The sequence below is a fragment of the Marmota monax genome, unplaced genomic scaffold, assembly GCF_021218885.2.
Source record: "Marmota monax isolate L192 unplaced genomic scaffold, Marmota_monax_Labrador192_F-V1.1 WCK01_AAM20220418_F8-fsc00009, whole genome shotgun sequence".
Classification (NCBI taxonomy): Eukaryota; Metazoa; Chordata; class Mammalia; order Rodentia; family Sciuridae; genus Marmota; species Marmota monax.
This window is the reverse complement of record NW_026694710.1, coordinates 10,988,533-11,008,140: the sequence shown is the minus strand read 5'-3', so window position 1 is coordinate 11,008,140 and position 19,608 is coordinate 10,988,533. Positions and strand designations below refer to the sequence as shown.

The 19,608-nt window shown below is 34.2% G+C and overlaps 1 protein-coding gene across 1 annotated transcript in view; it reads right to left on the bottom strand.

Moving 5' to 3' along the window:
• Positions 1 to 5,016: 5,016 nt before the first annotated feature.
• Dhx15 (DEAH-box helicase 15) overlaps positions 5,017 to 19,608 on the bottom strand; it is a 47,449-nt gene continuing 32,857 nt past the window's right edge. Inside the window, exons 7-14 of the mRNA XM_046423706.1 lie at positions 17,495 to 17,581; positions 16,472 to 16,621; positions 15,973 to 16,081; positions 15,013 to 15,204; positions 12,101 to 12,223; positions 8,656 to 8,846; positions 6,576 to 6,745; positions 5,017 to 5,582 (exon numbers count right to left, since the gene is read on the bottom strand). Of these exons, the coding sequence (XP_046279662.1) occupies positions 5,465 to 5,582; positions 6,576 to 6,745; positions 8,656 to 8,846; positions 12,101 to 12,223; positions 15,013 to 15,204; positions 15,973 to 16,081; positions 16,472 to 16,621; positions 17,495 to 17,581 (1,140 nt within the window). The 3' untranslated portion in view covers positions 5,017 to 5,464. The remainder of the gene's footprint in view (positions 5,583 to 6,575; positions 6,746 to 8,655; positions 8,847 to 12,100; positions 12,224 to 15,012; positions 15,205 to 15,972; positions 16,082 to 16,471; positions 16,622 to 17,494; positions 17,582 to 19,608) is intronic.

Sequence of the window (19,608 nt, the reverse complement as noted above, 5' to 3'; positions counted from 1 at the left end):
GGCCTTACCAACTATCTACTTAATCCTATCTGTAAAAGGAGGAGAGCTGCTCATGTTATTACTTCATTTAGTGAATACAACCACTTTAGTAACTATTATCATCAATCTTTCTTTTAAGAAATGAGCAAGAGGCTTAGCAAAGTCACTATTCCACTACCTCACTGCTAGGTGAGGGCAGAGCTCGGATTGGGAAATCCCACCAGTCTACTTACAAGGTGCATGCTCTAACCATCACACTACACTCCACACCACACACTTGGACAATCCAGTTTCTAGGCTAATGGGTTAGATAAAGGTGGGCAGGAGTGTGTGTGTGTGTGTGTGTGTGTGTGTGTGTGTGTGCAGGAGATCTATGAGGTAAGAAGTCCTATCACCACCAGTAAAAAGGTGACCAGCACTATACAAAGCAAACACAAGAAAGCCACAGCAGTCATATTTTATAATAGATTTGTTAAAAAGTTATCACATACTGGACCTGGTACTAGGGACATAGTGCAAGGCACTAACCCTTAAGGAACTCAACAGTCTGACAGAAGAAAACAGCCTAGAATACTCGAATACTTTATTCCAAGTACAGATAAAAAGACAATGATCACCATGGTGGTTCTAAGTCATTGGGAAAAGCAATATGATGTAAATAGCAGGAGAGAATGTATGACCATTTTGGAAATATTTCCAACTAAAATGAGCAAGTTACTTTTGGATTGATTATGTTCCCTTCAATTAGCCACATCACTCCTCCATTTAAAAAACACAATTAGCTGGGCATGGTGGAGCACACCTGTAATCCTAGCAGATTGGAGGCTGAGGCAAGAGAATCATGAGTTCAAAGCCAGCCTCAGCAAAATTGAGGTGCTAAGCAACTCAGTGAGACCCTGTCTCTAAATTAAATACAAAATGGGGCTGGGGATGTGGCTCAGTGGTCAGCATGCCCATGTTCAGTCCCCAGTACCCCCCTAAAAAAAAAAAAAAAAAAAAAAAAAAAAGTGTACTGAAATCCTGTAGAGCAAATGCTGGCAAGCTAAGGTGCTGGCATACTGAAGAAGACACACGCCTGCTAAGGGCAGATAAGACCCCAGTGTGTCCAATTATTGCATGATGCTCATGTAGTGTTGTTTTTTTAGTTTGTTTTGTTTTTGAAGCGGCTTCAGTGTCTCCTCCTCTGGCAATCCACCCTTTATACTGAATCCACCCACTTCAAGGTCCTTCACAGCTCAAGCCTAACCTAAGCTCACAACCTCATCTGTCCTTACTCTTTGTACACAGGATATATGATGCTGTAGGCCACTGCACCCGTGGTTACCTTTTCTACACACCCCGACACAAAAAGCACAAATCATTTAAGACAACACACACAAAAACAAGATAAACTGGACTTCATCAGTATTTAAAAGTTCTGCTTTTCACAAGACACTCTTGGAAAAAAAAGACATGGCAACGGCCCAGCAAAACATTTATCTCATGAAGGTGTAGAATCTAAAGTGCACTCTCTGAACAATAAAACAAACTAATAATTAAAAAGGGCAAAAACTGTGACCAGTCACTTAACCTAAGACACATATAATTCCATTTATGACCTTCTGAAAAAGGAAAAACCATAAGAACAGAAAGTTCAGAAGTTGCCAAGCACTTTGGAGTAAGGGGAAATTATTAGCTACAAAAAGATGGGGGGGAATTTCTGGGGTGATGAAAATTTTACTTATTGACTGTGGTTACACAGCAGAATGAAGCAGTCAAATTTTATCAAACTGTCCATCTAACAAGGTATAGCTTATACATGTTAATTGTACCCTAATAGAACAGAACTCTTTAAAAAAGCATCTTAAAGATGCTGCTAGAAATGCAGAGAATACTGTTGAAATCCTAGTAATTACTCAAGGTCCAACCAAAACATTTTTCTTCTCCATAAAATTTTACCTCATTACTGAACCCAGAAATTGCAAATAGTGGCCCCAAATCCAGCTTTTTTATTTTTTTAAGTTTTAAATTTCTAGTAGGGAGACCCTACATATATAAGATTTGGGTTTCTAGCTTCATTATATGAAATACCACTAGCACTATGATGTGGCTACAATGGCTAGAGCCAGGAAAGTGCTGATCTGCCTCTGCCTGCCAGGCCTCCCCAACTTCCAGTAGCTCACACTTGACCAGTTAACTTAAAGGGCGGCTCATATTCATTCCCAGCAGCTCTGAGGATGTCAATTCTTAAGACTTGTTTAACCTTAACCAATCTTTCCTTTTTTTGATTTCTGACAGCTCTTTCCTTAATACTGTATTCGTCACACTTGGCTTTATGTTAGTTCTTTTTGGACAGGTTTTAAACTTCACTAGACCATAACTGGAGAAGGCCTCTATCAATTTATCTTTTTAGCTAGCCTCATACATACGCCTCTGAGTTGGTGCTTAATAAAGTGAACAATGGTCACTAATCAAATTATAAATCCTACAAAGGAATACCACTAAGAAGTAAAACAAAACTAAATAGTTTTTTAAAAACAATTGTTAAGTTATATTTATGACCTGAGTTCTCAGTTCCAATTTACAAGACATTAATTACAAATGAAGAAATATAACCATGAAACTCCCAGGTTTGAGCTAATCTTTGCAACATAACTAATGAAGCTGGCAAGCAAGTGCTGCCTTTCTTAGGTTAAGAGCAAATGTCCTAGAAATGAGCAATTATCCAGAGTCCAAGTTAGAGAATCACAGTAAGTAAAATACATCCATTGCCACACCAACAGAAGTAGTTAAAAGGCTTTAATTTTTTAAATGTTGTTTAATGAGTTTAAAGATGCATTTAAACATTGCCCAAGTTCTGTGAAGGATCATTCTCAGCCCTGAGCCACAAAGATTAAAACTCTCATGTAATAATTAGGTGCCTTAAATTCAAAGTAAGATTAATATGAGCCAAAAGTATGCTGTGGTTGCTTGGAAGGTTAATGTAATCTTAAGTTGCATTAACAGAAGTGATGGAAGGCGTGGTCTTCTGGGAAATATAAATTCAATTGAAGTCTGCTAGTTGAGACCATAGTAATCCAGAGACAGCAATCCAGACCTACCTGGCAGGTTAGCCAGCAATGTTCAGGATATCTAGAAACCAGGTTAGAGGAAAAATGACAGGAAAAGGAAACAGGGATGACGACAAATAACTTCAAATAGCTAAATGATCACCAAATAGCCTATGTACAGAAAAAAATTAGAAATATTTTTAGCTCAGCCTTTCTAGTGAAACTACTAAGTAGCCTTAAGGTAATTAAATATATCCGAGCAAAGGGGATATCATTAAAATTAAAATTATTCCCAAGTACTATAAACCTAGGAAGGACTCAGATAACTCTAGGAAGGAGTCAAATGCTGTATGAAAAGCTGAGGGGAGAATGCTATCCTATATAGGATTTAAGTTAGGTTATACTTTATACTGTCTACCATCTTACAAGTTGTCTTTCTTTATAACTGTCTAATTTCTTTCCTTAACTTCTACAGGGCCAAGGGTTCTATTTGCTGATGACGAACTCTCCTTAGATCACATTCACAACAAAATGGAGCTCACCTGGGGCTATACCTCAGTGGCAAAGAACAAGCCTTGCATGTGAGGACCTGGGTTTGGTCCCCAACATGCATGCACATACACAAAAAAAGAAAGGAAAAAAAGGCATTGTATAAACTGAGAGCCAAGGAAGAAAACCTCTTAGCAAAATCTTCAAAAAGGATTTCCAAATATTAGTGTTGACGGTAATTTTAAAATTTATTTATTTTTTGGTTCTATACCAAAGTTACTGACAGTGTAAATCTGTAGAACGAAGAAAATTGTGACACCTTTGTTGTCTAGTTGCCAAGTCTGTAAGATAAAGGTTAAAGACCATAATTTTAGAAGTCATACCTCAGCCAACAATATGTAAGAAACTCCCGGGTTTGGTTGTATGTGGCCAGTTTAGCAAAACCTGAGGCTGAGGGGCAGATACCATGATGGGGAATGAAGTTCAGCTTGCACTGCTGTCTCCATGTGGTTACTTCCAATGCAGGCTCATAGCTTACAAAATGGACAATGCATTCATAATTCCTGGAAACTCATACCAGTATTTAAATGTAATCTAAAACATTATTCCATGGGAACAAAATGAGGTACCTGCAGAAGAACGTAAATCACAGAAGCCCCTAGGCATTATTTAGTAACAGTGACCCACAATAAAAAGTATCAGCCTGTAATTTGCCCAACTAAGCCCTTATATCACATACTAAAAACATTTCCAAGTATATTTAAATCTAATACATCCTATAAACTTTTTCTTGAAATTTTAAAAAAAGGGAGGAGAAAGGGGGAGTCCAGACATTAATGAGTACAGTATTTAGTCTTCAAGTGAAAACAACTGATTTATTATAGAATCTTTGATGGGCCACATCAAACATCCCATTTTTGGTTCCAAAGGGGTATGAACCTGTCTACTGCCTGTTATAGGAAATGGAAGATCAAATTCTTATTTTAACACACTATACAAATGACTTTGTATATTGCATAAAACTTCCAAAACTCAAAATTTAGTAAAACTGATCAAGATATACAACACAATATCATTTCCTCCTATTTAATACAAATAAACATGTTTCAGAGGATAGAGTACTTTAAAACATTTATCTGTTATTAAAAAGATCTGGCAAAAATGCAGTAACAAGATAATAAATTATCAGCTTTATGAAATGAACTGTAAGAAAAAGAGGAACCTATCCTTTCATTCTCTTTCTTAGGATCCAATTTCAAAAGATATTACATACTGTATCTCATTAGATCACATACCAATTAAACTAACAGAGATCATAAACTGATTAAACTAACAAAGTGCTACCTACTCTATGCTCTTAAAAATATTGCTTTAACTACTTAGGGAGTACTCCTTGTGGAAAAAAGCTAAGTACGTAATAGTATAATTATAATAAAAAAGAAAAAGCCCCACATTTGGGAAGAGAAGCAGTTATACTTAAAGAGACAAGAATAAAGATACCAAAGGGCTTTGACCAAAATTAGTATAAATAGACTTTATTGAAGTCAGTGCCTCTGTACTGAGACAGAAGATTGTGTCTACATAAGCACAAGTTGTAACATTTCACAACTTCTAAAAGGAATGTCAACAATTACAACGATCATGCATACCATGGTCGATAATCACATTTTAGAAGCATTTTCAACCATTTCTAAAGAAATGCTTAAACATTGTTATATATAGAACTACTTTCAATAAACTGCAAAACATTGATCGACTTTTCCAGTATGAGCTACAGTGTCAACACAAAGGGGAGGCATAAATGTTTAATTTATGAAATCAGAATGGAATATTTACTGTAAAGAAAAATTAAAAAGCTTTCAAATAAAGGCCATTATTGAACCAACGTGAAGAGCACAACTTGAACTTTTGAGTTCATTCATCTTTTAAAGCTGTCCTCTGAATAACTTCAGTTCTAAGCATGGAATTCAGTACTGTGAATATTCCTTGGATTGAAGTTTGGCAATAATGCGGTCCAACTGTCTCTTTGCTTCACACTGTGGGAAATTGCTCATGTCATAATATTGAGGGGCAATTTTCACCAACCTGTCCAGAACAGGAAAAATAACCAAATTAACATTTAACTCAAGTACCAGGGTTGCTTTATAAGCTAGCATTAACCATTAATAATACTAGTGAATAAAGGCAAATCTACCAATCCAAATCAATGACAAAAATACCTCTTTTAGAAATGCATTTAGTGAAATATAAAATCTCTGTGGAATTTATTCTGAACTTTAAAAAAGAACTTCATGATATATTCTTTTAAAAGTATTCTTTTTGTCCACATGAAGATATATATATAAGGTTGTTGACTTGATCACTCCAGCTTACTAACTACATCAATCTGCTTATCCTAGATTATAATACAGGTTCTATGGAAGAAAACATCTTAGCATTCAAATCATTGCATCTTCTCATTTTCAATCTTTTAATAACTATAACTCTAAACAAAAACAAATATGCATTTCAAATAAAATGGCAAAGTTCTATATAAATGTTAAAGTCATAAACCCGTGTAAGAAAAAATCTGCACAGTAAGTAACATCACCCTAAGTGTTTCAGTCCCACCATACTTGGTAGACATTTCTCATTATTAAGTTACAGAATGGGTCTGGCAAAAACAAATAGATGGAGGAAAAAAAAAAAAAACAGGGTTATTTTGCTTAAAATTAAAGTCCATTCTAATTACATTTAAAAAAAAGATAAGATACAAAGAGCAGGTTTTTTAAATATACCACCACATATTAAACAGTTAACTTCAATGGGACAAATAAAATATAAGACAGACAGACTTCTGGAACCAGAAAAGTTAAGAGTTAAGAGTTAAGCACAGCAGCAAAGTAATGGCTTCATAGAAACTTTTGATGGTACTCATCCAAATCCTGTCCATACAATGCTTCCACTGTCCTACCACAACAAAGACAGAGATACTAGAGTATAGACTCCTAGTTGAGGAGAAAACCAAGTTCTCCAACAAGCAAAGAAAAGGCCATGACCCCTGCTGTTTTTGTTATATTAAACAAAAACCATGCTTACCATTCTGGCTTGATATCTGTACATGTCCGGATGTAATTCTTCGTCGTTAGAACAAACTCATTATAAAGCACCCATTCAGGCTTGTGGTCAAGAACAGTAGAGGGGTGCAACTGAACCACTTGGTTATCTTTCACAGTTAAGTAATGCCCTGTTCGTTCTAAATGTGCCACCTGAAATCAAAACCCAGTAAATTAACATAACGATTCTGAGAAACTAGTTACAAAAGTATAACTAGTTAGTGTAAAACTAACCACATAACAAAGAAAGGTGGGCTTCATGTTTTGCCTTTTATTCTATAGCTATTCCTATTTATCACTAAAAAAAAAAAAAAAAAAAAAAAAAGCTAAAAATCAGCAAAGCACAGGCCAAATTCAACTTACAACCTCTATTTGTCTAAATACCTTCCAATGTTTAGAGCAGAAAAAGAAAATCAAAAGAAAACCATTTTGTGAAGCAAGACAATCACATGAAATTCAAATTTTAGCATTCCTAAGTTTTATTAGAACACAGAAACACCTATTTGTCTTTGGTTACTGCTCCACTACAAAGGATTATGACAGGATTTAATGGGTCCACAGTCATACTTCTATCTGATCTTTCTTGCCTTAAGACTATCTAAAATGAGCTATCTAGCACCATGTGCCAACCGCTGAAATAGATAAAAGGGAACAGTTACATCTAATTCTTCCCTATAATTCTTTTGTAAAAAATCAAATACCTTGACTAGTGACACCTAATATTTAATGAACAAAGAATCAAAAGACAATTGCCCTTTCCAATTCTAGAATTCTGTGCATAAAGACTGTGTGTGAATAATAGAAAATAAACTCAAGTTCATTCAATAAGTATTTATTAAGTACCCACTAGGTGTTGGATATTACATGGAATGCTGCTTACAAGAAACTTTACAGAGAACTTGAATATAGCTTTATCAGTCTTTTCAGATATTAACCGCAAACTTAAGAAATGTAAAAAACTAAGTTAGTGCATACAAGTTCATATTTAATAAATAATAATGGGCAAGCATCTGGAAAAAAGATTTTTCATGTTCAACTATAGTATTCACCCATTTCTTAATAAGCAAAAGATGTTTTGCCAACATGAGTATTCTTACTATTATTTTGATTCAAGTACAGATACCCCACAGATCTCCTTTGATCTTCGACTCTAGAATTGTGTTTAATTTCACTAAACTGAGCACAAGGGGCCTTAATGTTGGCAGTCTGTTTAACAGACAAATTCAAAGACAAAGATAAAATGAACAACCAAGCAGGAGATAGAGCAAACAACTAAAAATCAATCCCAAGTTAAGTAATGGACTATTCATTTTCAATTTTATTATTGGAAGTTTTTTTTTAAATTGTCAAACATAATTTCTCCATGTTTTATACCCCTTAAAATAAAATGTTCACAGTAATTACCCAACACTTTAATTTCAGTTCTGATAGCCTTCCATATTGTACTCTTCAACTAAACTAAATGAAATCTTTTAAATTATTTTTCATCTTTATTGCTTATGCCAAAAGGCATTTTTCGCTTTGTAATGCCCAAGGGTCTTATAAGCAACAATCACTACAAACTATCAATAAAATCTACTCACTGGCAAATTTAAATTTGAGGGTGCTTAGTTTCTAGATAAAGTGAACTGTACTTCTGGATGCACCCAGATTAATTCTTTCCTTTTAGTACTTTTACATTTCCAATTAATATCAAGATCTAGGGAAACATTAATACATTTACCAAAAGCTGAAACTCATTCACCCCCAGGACCCCCAAAACTTGCCACCAAGTACCCATTTGCTATAACAAAGGCTCCTGGAGTAAAAAATGTAATTCTAAAGTTGCATCTAACATAACTCAACTACTAACTTTACCACTTAGGACATTAACTTCTTGTTAAATCATTAGAACAATTTTTAAACATTAATTCAAACAAATTGGATGCAACAACACTTTTAAGATTAACTCTTATTGGTGTTCTTTAGAAACTGACCTTGGCGCTTAGGTGGATTCAAGTGTTTAACAAATCAATTAATATTATGTAAGCATTTAATCATGAATTCTTTTATAATCTACTTACCTGCATAAAATACCCAGTAACCAAAGCTTTTCTTATGTTAATATAATAGTCCCTGCTTGTAAAGTCAGTACTTCTACGAGGCAAATTAAATCTATCCATAATTCGAGATAGCTGCTGGCGTACATTGTCTGCGGACATCAGGGACCGGTAGTTAATGAAGTTGTCATAACACCACTGAACCGACTCATGATCTAAAAAGTTGAAGGAAAGGAAAAACAGGGGGACCATGAATCATCCACACAGGAATATTTTCTATTAACAAGCAAAACTACATAATCCAGAAAGAAAATTTTACCCATATCATTTTCTTTAATCAGCTTCCTAAAGATCTGTATGACCTGTACCATGATTCAAAGTCAGAAACCATTCTAAGAGTTTTAGACTAGTAGATGTCAAAATAATCACCTTTTTGTGAACAGACTGATCTACCATTAACTAAGCCTTGCTATTTTCAAAAGATGGTTTATTACACAGGGCTAGGTTGAAAAATTTGGTCATGTTATGCCTTACATTAAGATAACTTTAATACAACATAAAAGTTATAAAAATGCAGTGGCTAAGGAGTCTGAAGCAGCAGGATCCTAAGTCTGAGGCCAGCCTCAGCTACTTGAAAGTCTGTCTCAAAACAAAACAGACTAGCTAGGGATGTAGCTCAGTGGTGGAGTGCTCTAGGTTCAGGCCTCACTTAAAGTTAGAGGAGTATAAACTTCAAACAATTATTCTAGGCTATTCTTTAATTATGCTGGACTTAAAGACCCCTAAACCTCAAGAGGTTAAAGTTGGATTACAAAACATGTGCCTCTCAGCAGTTTACAAGCAAGGTCTAAAATACAAATGATAAAGTTTTCAAGAAGTCTGAAACTTCAACTCATGTTTAATAAGCAAGCACTTAAAGTAATTTCACATTATCAAAATTGTATTTCTCTACTGTAAATCCTTGGTAAATTTCCAACTAACCTAGTTCTGCTCATCTAAAGAAAGAGTTCAAAGTAAAGTATCACTAAAAAAATTTTACAATGACATCTTTATGTCCTAAAAACCAGTCATGGTAGAAAATTGCATCATTTACTTCACAGGTCCTTAGATAATAAAACTGAGAGGGGTCTTGGGAAATGGGTGGGAATAAAAGGCATAAAATTAGAACCATGTTCATCATTCTCCAATTACTGTGAAATATAATTTTTTTTCATGCTAGAATTCTACCCTTAATAATGCACAACTTTGTCTTTAATAGATTTTTAGAGAAAACAAACAGTAAATTCATTTCAGAAATAAGAGGGGAGGTAGGAAATAGATCTTTAATGAGTTGAAATATCCATTAATCCATCAAAAACTAAAATAAAAAGACAACCATTTAAAGTTATGCTTTAGAGGTATTTTTATTTGTAACTCCCTTTAAGGAGACAATTATATCAAATATCAAGTCATTTTCTTTCCTTTGACTTATTAAGGCAAGTATACAGATTTGGGTTAAATGCCATCCTTTGTTTTCACCTCCCTCTGGCAATAGGAAGTATTCATTAGACTATTACCCCACATGTAGTAACTCAATGCTATAGTTCTAATTCATTTGATACGGGCCCTCTGACTGCACCAGCCATCTTTAGATGTGTACAATTTATTTTGACAGAAAACCCCTTACTTAACAAGCCTTACTTAATTTCACCATCTTAAATATTAAATTTTTAATTTCAAATATTGTACGTATTCATAGCATATAAAAAGCACATATAATGTATATAAAGTAAGCTGTATAAACAGCTTCAGAATATTATTATTCCTTCATATTTCAATTCATCTTCAAAACATCACTATTAAACCCAAATATACTGCCATTCCTAGTTATCAAAAGGTTACATGAGAAAAATATTAATTTCCCAATTTTAAAATAGTCTTTAAAATGTGTTGAGAATAACAGGGTAGAAGGCCACGCTGTTACTTCAAAAAATCTTTCAATTATCACTTAAAATAGTATCTTAATAATAACATCAATGGAGATTCTGACAACCAAGATGGACTGAATCTGTTCCTTTTCTCAAGGGCAGGTTATATATCCCCTGGTCAACCAGTATGATGTTTGGTAAACAGGAATACGGGTTTCTTGAACTGACGTATCCTGTTAGGGACAGTCTTTAACATCATGCATTAGCAATAAGTGGACAGGAGAGGGATAAAATGAATACACTGAAGTAAACCATGTGCTGGTCTCTACACTGGATTTCTCACCAAGTTTTCTTTGCCTCCCACATTTGCCAGTTTCTTAGATTTGTGAACTCAAGGTCTCCACCCTTTCTTTCCCTAATAATCAGCAATGCTACTCAAATCATACCAGTGTATGTAAGTAGCAACTGTGCAGCAATTTAGGTGCTGTTGTGTTTCACATATTGCCCATCTACCACTCTTAGGCCACCTTTGCACTAGTATCACCCATGGAGATATGCCAGTGTCAACAGGCTTAATTTTAGGAATATAAATGGCATTTTAATGAAATAATAAAAATCAGCTCAAATATAAAAGGTACAAAATTGGGAAGAAAACTTTATAAATAAGAAAAATTTTCTTTACAAAAACCCATAAACTCACAAAGTGAATGATAATCTCACAATTTTATATAGAACTACCAGTTTTTGGTTGAATCATATATTAGGTTAGCTTTTGGATATGCAGGAACAAACCTTTTCAGATTCTGTTGCAGTTCATTTCTGTATTTTTCTCCCTTAAGGTTCCCTCTCATTTAACTTTTATAAATGGTATGTTCCAACAAAAGCAGCTAGTGATAAATTGATTATTTCATCATGTGTCTGGAGCAAAATTCACAAAACCGTCTTTCTACTTCCAGACACTTAGGTATAGTTTCCAACTTTTTACTATCATTAATTCTGAGATGAAAATCTTTAATCATAGTTATTTCTGGGTTAAAAAGTATTAAGTTGTTAAGGTAACAGGTAACACAAAATCTGCTTTTTGTAAAGATCACATAATTTATATTTCAAGCTCCTGTGTATGACTGTGTCACTAAACTGACTCCCACACAGGTAAGGAATATTTGTTTCTTAATTGTTGCCACCTTTACATGAATGTAAGAAAATGGTACCTTTTTCAACATACACATTTCTTTTTTTAAAATAAAAGGAATAGAAATAAAAGAACAAAGTATACAATAATTAGTATTTCCGTGAAGAATTTATGTAAGTCTTCCATTTTTATCACCTTTATTTTTCAGGATTTTTATAATTGGTGTCTACTACTTTGATTATAAACAAGCAACTTAGAAAAAGATTGACAATTTCTATTTTAAATGCTAGTCAGGAGTTTTTCTAAAGTACCTCTGGGTTTCTAATGTAAAGTTGTCAGAGATAATAAATGAAAGTGAGATGAAGAAACATCTTATATGCTGGAAATGACATTTAGACAAAAAAGTGCCTTCAATCTAATTTTCACTTACTTTGTTTAAAAGCGTGGTAGACATTCAGCAGTGTCAGATGATCTCCATCTATGTGGGCAAATCTCATCTTGGCCTCATCTGCAGCTTTCTTGGCCTCCGTGGGGCGAACAAAACACTGTGGGACTAAACAAGGTTGGTATGGGCCCAACACAAACGCCCATATCGATGAGTCACGCATTCACAGATAGAGGAACAAGGCCTAGCTAGGTCAGTTCACAGAGCATAGGGCAGGGCAGGATGGCCTCCAACTGCATCTTGGACTGTTTACTACCTTGATTTGGTACATCAACACCTAACCACATCTGTAAGACAAGAGGGTTTCAAAGCTACAGAGTACCTGATTATTTTAACTAGATCTAAAAGTAGGCATCAAAACAGCTATTCTGAAGGCCATCAAGATACTAGAAAGCTCAACTTATTTCAAAAACCAGTGCTGATAGCTCTACCAATAACCAGAATTATGGTGACAATAGCCTTTTTAGTTCATTTTTTAAAAGGCCATCAACTGAACCCCTGAATGGCCGTGCAAGTTAGAAAACTACAGTTGCCCACTGCAGAACTAAAACAACTGTGCAACCAGTCTACTGCCATATTTCTATCAGAATTTGTTCCCTCATTCTCCGGCTATTACCAACTGGTGGGTATCACTATTAGCACTGGTGAGCAGAAGCATACGTAAACATAAAGAATATCAAGAAATCTTGAGTTTGATGATAGCAGTAGTGGTGGAAGGTTAAACCGCCTTAGAATTAAGAATATTAAAAAAAGGCTGGGATATTCAGCTAATGTTCCAGCATTTTAATAAAATGATTAGTAAACAAAGCCCCAAGTTAAAAAAAAAAAAAAAAAGGCTTATTTGGATCAAAACCTCAAAATAAAAGGAAACTCCATTATTTAAAAAATTGACAATTAGTCTGAAACAATCATTATTTTCAAGGGTCATCAAAATATATAACTACAGTATTTGTTTAGAGCCTCAATATTAATTCACATAAAACTTTTAAGTTGTTACAAAGTGTGCAAAACATTTTTTGAAATACAACTTTCCTTAATTCACTTTAGCAATTCCATAGTCATAGAAGCAATATGAAAATAAATACTTAACAAGCTTGGGACTTTTTCAACACATTTTTAAAGCTCTTAAAACTTTATCAGTAAAAAAAATAAATTATCAGTTCAGATAAAAGATAATGGGAATAATCAACAACAAGACCAAATACAGTGTGAAAAATACTCTTTCCCATACAGTTTCCCCTTTAAAAAGATGCCAAGATAGCCAATAAAGACAATGAAACATGATCACAGTAAATATTAAGTCTTGCTTAATAAGTGAAGCAAGGTAATTCATAAAGTACAGAAACGTCTCACAGCTGTGAATGTTAACGTACACTAGCCACCAGAGTTAAATGGGAATGAATAAGCAGTGTCCCATAAGGCCTCTGATATGCACCTAAAAAGTTTTAAAAAATATTTAAGTGGCAAACAAAGCTCAACAGAACTTTTTATTCCATGATTTCTTCCTCACTCCTTATTTTAACACTTCCCACAAATGGTCTGTTTAAAAACTGCTGCACATAAATTTTTATTCTCTAAAAGACGACCACCACTAAACCCTATGTTTTGCACAATTCCTATTATAAATAAGATTGAGCTATAGTTGGAAGATTTTCAACCTCACCACAATGGCAAATATTATAAGAATATTCTAAACTCAAACAATGGTATTATACAGTATGTCTATATAACACAAATCATCTGCTAACTCTTGCCCCACACTTTCCCTACAAACTAAAATCTTGGGAGAAGTACAACCCTGAGAATCTAGCAAAACATGTAAGAAAGGCAGACAACAACCTACCACCACCTCCGCAAATGAGACTACAATTTAATTAAATGATTCGATACTGCCCTGCCCATCTGCTCTGAGTCTGATCAGTCATAACTCTGCAAGAAAACATTTTAGCTACTTCTTAAATAAAAAGTTCACACCATTAGAATATACCACGCATCTAAACTAAGCCATAATTAAATATTTAGAAAAATTTTCAATTTATCCTTTAATTCCATAGAAGATTTTTAAGTACTCGTGGCATTAAATAGTCAAGATCAATACACCACTCCACAATTAGAAGTTAGTTCTCTCCAGTACTGAAACTAGTAGCATACAATATTTAGATTATCAGTAAAAGCTTAATTTTCTATTTTTAGCTGTAAGAATAACCATTTGTTTGTTAAGAATATTCCATCTCCTTTTTGGAAAATCTAAATTTCTAAATTACTAATCATCTGTGGATTACGTTTTACTACGACTAAAAATAACAAATTCCTCAGCTTAATATTCCAATTTTCAAAAATTAGCAAGTTTATTAATATATTTCTTTTACCAACTGCTTTCCTGCCATTGTAAAAGAACATTAATATCAGATTATATTTTAAGCCTAAAACTACTTCTAATACTAAATTTGAAATTCAGGTTTGTTTGACTGTCACTGGAATACACATCTTACATGGAGAAAAGGTTCAATTTAAATATATCACAGGCTCACTGAATAGTGCCACGTACTAGAACAAAGTTCTTCTTGTACTTTTCAGTAATAAACCTCGAAGATAGCACTGATGGACCTACCAAAGAATTCAGGTACAACTGCATTCAATCTTATTCTTACTGGAATTTTTATTTGCACTCAAGAGAGCCAATGTTTTACTATGTTTTACGCACAAAGACATACTTTACTTCTGTAAGTACTATGTCATTAGGATGCTATTTACAAGGTATTTAGGAAACAAAATGAATTCCTTAAAACCATCTCTAAAATCCACTACCATACTAAATATTAAAAAACACAAACAAAAGTGAAGTCCACCCAAACTCTGAAGAGCTGGGCTATTTTTAGTTCCTTTCCCTCTATTACCTGACAACATAGCAGTAATAGATAGGACCTCATTAGAACAGTTGTAGTCACAACTTGCAATAACCATTTTAGCGAGCTGTGGATCTAGAGGAAACTCTGCCATCATGGATCCCAATTCAGTCAGATCTCCATCATCATTTAAAGCAGCCAGATAATTCAAAAGTTCTAAGGCTCTCATCAGAGTTTCAGGAGCTGGGGGGCAGGGGGGGGGGTAGAGAAGGCAATCTATTAGACAAGTTGCCTTAAGCAAGAAAAAATGTGACAAAGTGCAAACTATTATAAGCAATCTCATTTTTCATTTTACAGTGGACCTTACTAGAAACTTGAAACTGTCAAATTCAATTATACAGACATAGTAAGTAAACAATGAATCACACAAAATTACAATTTTTTCCTGTAGTTTAAACTGTCTTTGTCTTAAATGTATGTTAATTTATTAATACATTTATCAAACTATGTTTTATAAGAAAAAATAGAAAAATGAAATTCTCACATTTTTAAGCCCAGACAAAAACTCAATTAATCTAAACTCCCAGAATAACTTCGAAGGGAGGAAAAAAAACAATGCGCTCATGTATGTCACACCCTTTTTGGGGGGAGGGTACCAGGGACTGAACTTAGGAGCATTTGACCACTGAGCCATATCCCCAGCCCAATTTTGTATTTTATTTAGAGACAGGGTCTGAACTGAATTGCTTAGCACCTCACTTTTTCTAAGGCTGGCTTTGGACTCGTGATCCTCCTGTCTCAGCCTCCCAAGCCACTGGGATTATAGGCATGTGCCACCATGCCCAGCTATGTCACCCTTTTTGTTGTAATGTTACCATTTTAGACTTATCTTGATGCATGCTAGAAGAAAAGTTAAGTAAAATGTATTTGATACATACATTAAATAGTATGCCAAGAAACAAAGATTTAATTTTGGTTAAAAGATCTAATAAAATGTATGATAAGCCATACCTGGTGGATCCATAAAATCAAAATGCACCAAATCATCAATACCAAGTTTCTTCAATTGTAACACAACTGATCCTAAATTAGAACGCAAAATCTCAGGATAGGTGTTATCCTAGAGAGAGAGAGAGAGAGAGGGAGGGGAAAAAAAAAAAGTTAGGCTTAACCTTACTAGTCATCCCTACAGAGGCAAGAAATCCTATCTCTGTTCTCTGTCTCAATAGCTATTTGCTACAGGTCATCTGACTCAGAAGAAAAATACATGTAAACTAGACTAGAGAGAAATCAGATACTTTCCCAAACCATCTTTATAATGCTGGAACTGCTTAGTACTGTCCACCTTAACTCAAAACTGGGGGGTAGGTGTACTGGTAGATTACACTACAAATCTCATTCAAAACTAAGCAGCTTATAAAAGGTAAGGTACATTAAACAAGGCAACTTTTTTCTGGTAACACAATTCAACCTTCCAAATACACAGTAAGAACAGGGCAATATGTCTTACCTGCATTTCTGTTTTATAAGCTTTTTCTGTGTAAAGCCTGAAGCATTTCCCAGGTCTGGTACGTCCAGCTCGACCAGCTCTTTGTTGAGCTGAAGCCTTACTAATAGCTGTCACCAAAAGAGATTCAACTCTGATTCGAGGATTGTATACCTATTAGAATGAACATAACAAAAGAACAATTCTCAGCTAAACATAAAACTGGAACCATTAGAAATAGCCAAAGACAATAGCTGATGCCAAAATAATATTAATGACCAGTGTAAATCGGCTATCCCCAAAAGGAACTTGCTATCTTGTGGCCTTTCTTTCTAGCATTCTATTAGTACAAAAGAGTTAAGCTAACAAGAAAAGATCCAATAACAGAGTTAGCTTACAAAACCTTCACTCCTCCTAATTTAACTTCCCTTCCACCATGCTGGACAGTGGAGAATTTTTCCTAAAAAGAAACCTGCAGTTTCAACACCCAATGTTAAAAGTGGACATCACAAAAATTATTTTTAACTTGGTCCATATTGTTAAATATATGCTTTTAATGTTTTCCATTGATAACATACCTACAAACGTAATCAACTTAGTCAAAAAATATGTTGTCTGGGGAAAAAAGAGGTATTCGCATACCAGCATTGTCCAGCAAAAGTGTTCAGTGTCCATCACTGTTATCTATATTCAAACAGTGTGTTCAGCACATGGCAGGAACTCTAATGTTGGATGCGTGAGTCATCTGCAGGGATTGAACTTTATTATCAACCCCACTCTCCTTAAATAAGCAAACGAACCAAAATACCCAGTAAACAGACACCCCAAAACCTTAAGAGGTCGGGGCTACAATTAAACCAAAAAAGTGCTACCTTAACTTCTAAAGCCAGCTAAATGCAAAAGGATCATACAGCAGAAAGAAAACTTAAAATGAAACAAAAATAAAAAAGTAATTCTAAAAAGCAATTTTTAGTCATTAGATGAATGGGTGGTAAAAACTGTCACACCAATTTATAAAGTATCCAACTAAAGCACTAAAATACATACCTTCTGTTTTGCAAATCCAGGATCAATCACAAATACCACACCATCTATTGTCAGTGATGTCTCTGCAATGTTAGTTGACACAACTACCTATTAAAAAATACAGTATACAAATTTTTATTACACATCAATAAAGTTAACATGACATTTAACCACTACCATGACTTCTGAACCAGTAAATAAATGGAAGTAAAGATTTATCTTCAGTAGTTAATGCTCTATAAGACAAACTAAAATTTAAAAATATAAATTTTAATTTAGCTCACAATAGTAATTCCCCTTCCCGACAAAGCTATTCCTTCAGATTATCACTCAACTACACTACATTTGGATTATTCAAACAGAAGTACAACATCCAAAAAAAAATACAGATAAGGTCATTATGTAAATCTAAATTACAAAATGCCTTATTGCTACAATCCACTTTAATTAATGACCAGCTTCATAAAACATGCATTTCTTTGAATTTTTTTAAACATTTATTTTTTATTTACAGTTGGACACAATATCTTTATTTTATTTGTTTTTATGTAGTGCTAAGGATCAAACTCAGGCCCTCGCATGTACTAGGTGAGCGCTCTACCACTGAGCCACAACCTCAGCCCCATTTCTTTGAATGTTTACAGACAATATTTATTTTTATTTTACAAATGAAATATTCATTTCATTTTTTTAAAAAAATCAACATTTTAAACAAAACAGCACAAGAAAAAGCTACATTCCAGTAAGAACTGACAGATCGGGCCGGGGCTATAGCCCACTGGTAGAGCGCTTGCCTAGCATGCATGAGGCACTGGGTTCAATCCTCAGCAACACATAAAAATAAACAAATAAAATAAAGGCATTCTGTTCATCTACAACTACAAAAAAATTAATTAAAAAAAAAGAACTGGCAGATCATCACAAATGTAGATGTTTTGGAAAGTGTCCAGTCTCAAAGTGGTGACATGTAATGTGTTACACTGCAAATAAAGCAACTGTTGGGAACCACACATTTGTTACATGGAATAATGTTTAAATCATTTTCATACTAATATGATAGCTTATTTTTGCATATGAGACCCTTTGCAATTTAGGAAATTGGAGACAGTCCAAGGAACAAAGATATAATTTTCTTCCTTTTAAAACAATAGGAAATGTTACTCTCTGTTAGTATTTTTACCAGAACATCTGATTTTCAGGAACAGATTACTGGCATTCAGCTAGAGACACATGTATATGTAAGCAGTTGACACAGAAGATGAATCAGATAGAGTCTGCTCTTCCAGCTTTCAGTTTCTAAGAGAAGATTAGACATGGATAGAAAGTGTAAATGACACTGCAAGATGTGCTGTGAGATTATAAAGGGGTTATTTCCACAATGAAGACAAAGAAGGTTTTACCAAGAAAATGGCATTTAGGACAGTATTTGAAGGTAAGGTGAAAGCTACTCACAAAAGAAGAAAAGGCACAAGCCATAAAAGGGTCTACTCAGAAAAGAATATGTGCCTAAGAATGTCCCATGGGAATATCTAAGAAATGAAAGCACTTCTACTTATCCCTATTCTTTTATTTCTTAAAATTTTTAATTTTGCAAATCAAATGGTTTTAAAAATTCACAGGATTTCATTACACTATTACTTGGAATTTAATACTAAGAGTTTCATTTTTTGATTTCATACTTGCAGTGGGAGATTTTTTTTAAATACTGGCAAGAAACTTTGACATTTTATCAACAGGTATTTCATATTATTTACATGTCAAAAAGGCTTCCTTTTTCGTCAATTAAAAGGAATGGCAAAAGGCAAAGGTTTCTTAACTAAAGATGATCCTGTGGTTATTACTGAAAGGCATTCTTAAGGATAGTTACAGCATATAATCAGAAGTGAAACAAACTTTGAAGGTAAATAAGGTTGACAGGTAGACTCCAGAATAATCCCCAACATTCTGGAAAGTCAGGGTTGTGGATTTTTTTTTTGGTCTGTCTGAATCTCAGTGAATCAGTTAATCAAGTCCTAAACAGATGACAGGAGGCACAATCCAATTAGGAACTGGTCAGAAAAAAGTGATCCTGAATGTCAAGATCTAGCAGAAATCTACATAACTGTCATAATAACTGTTGTCTTTGCAATAAGTGC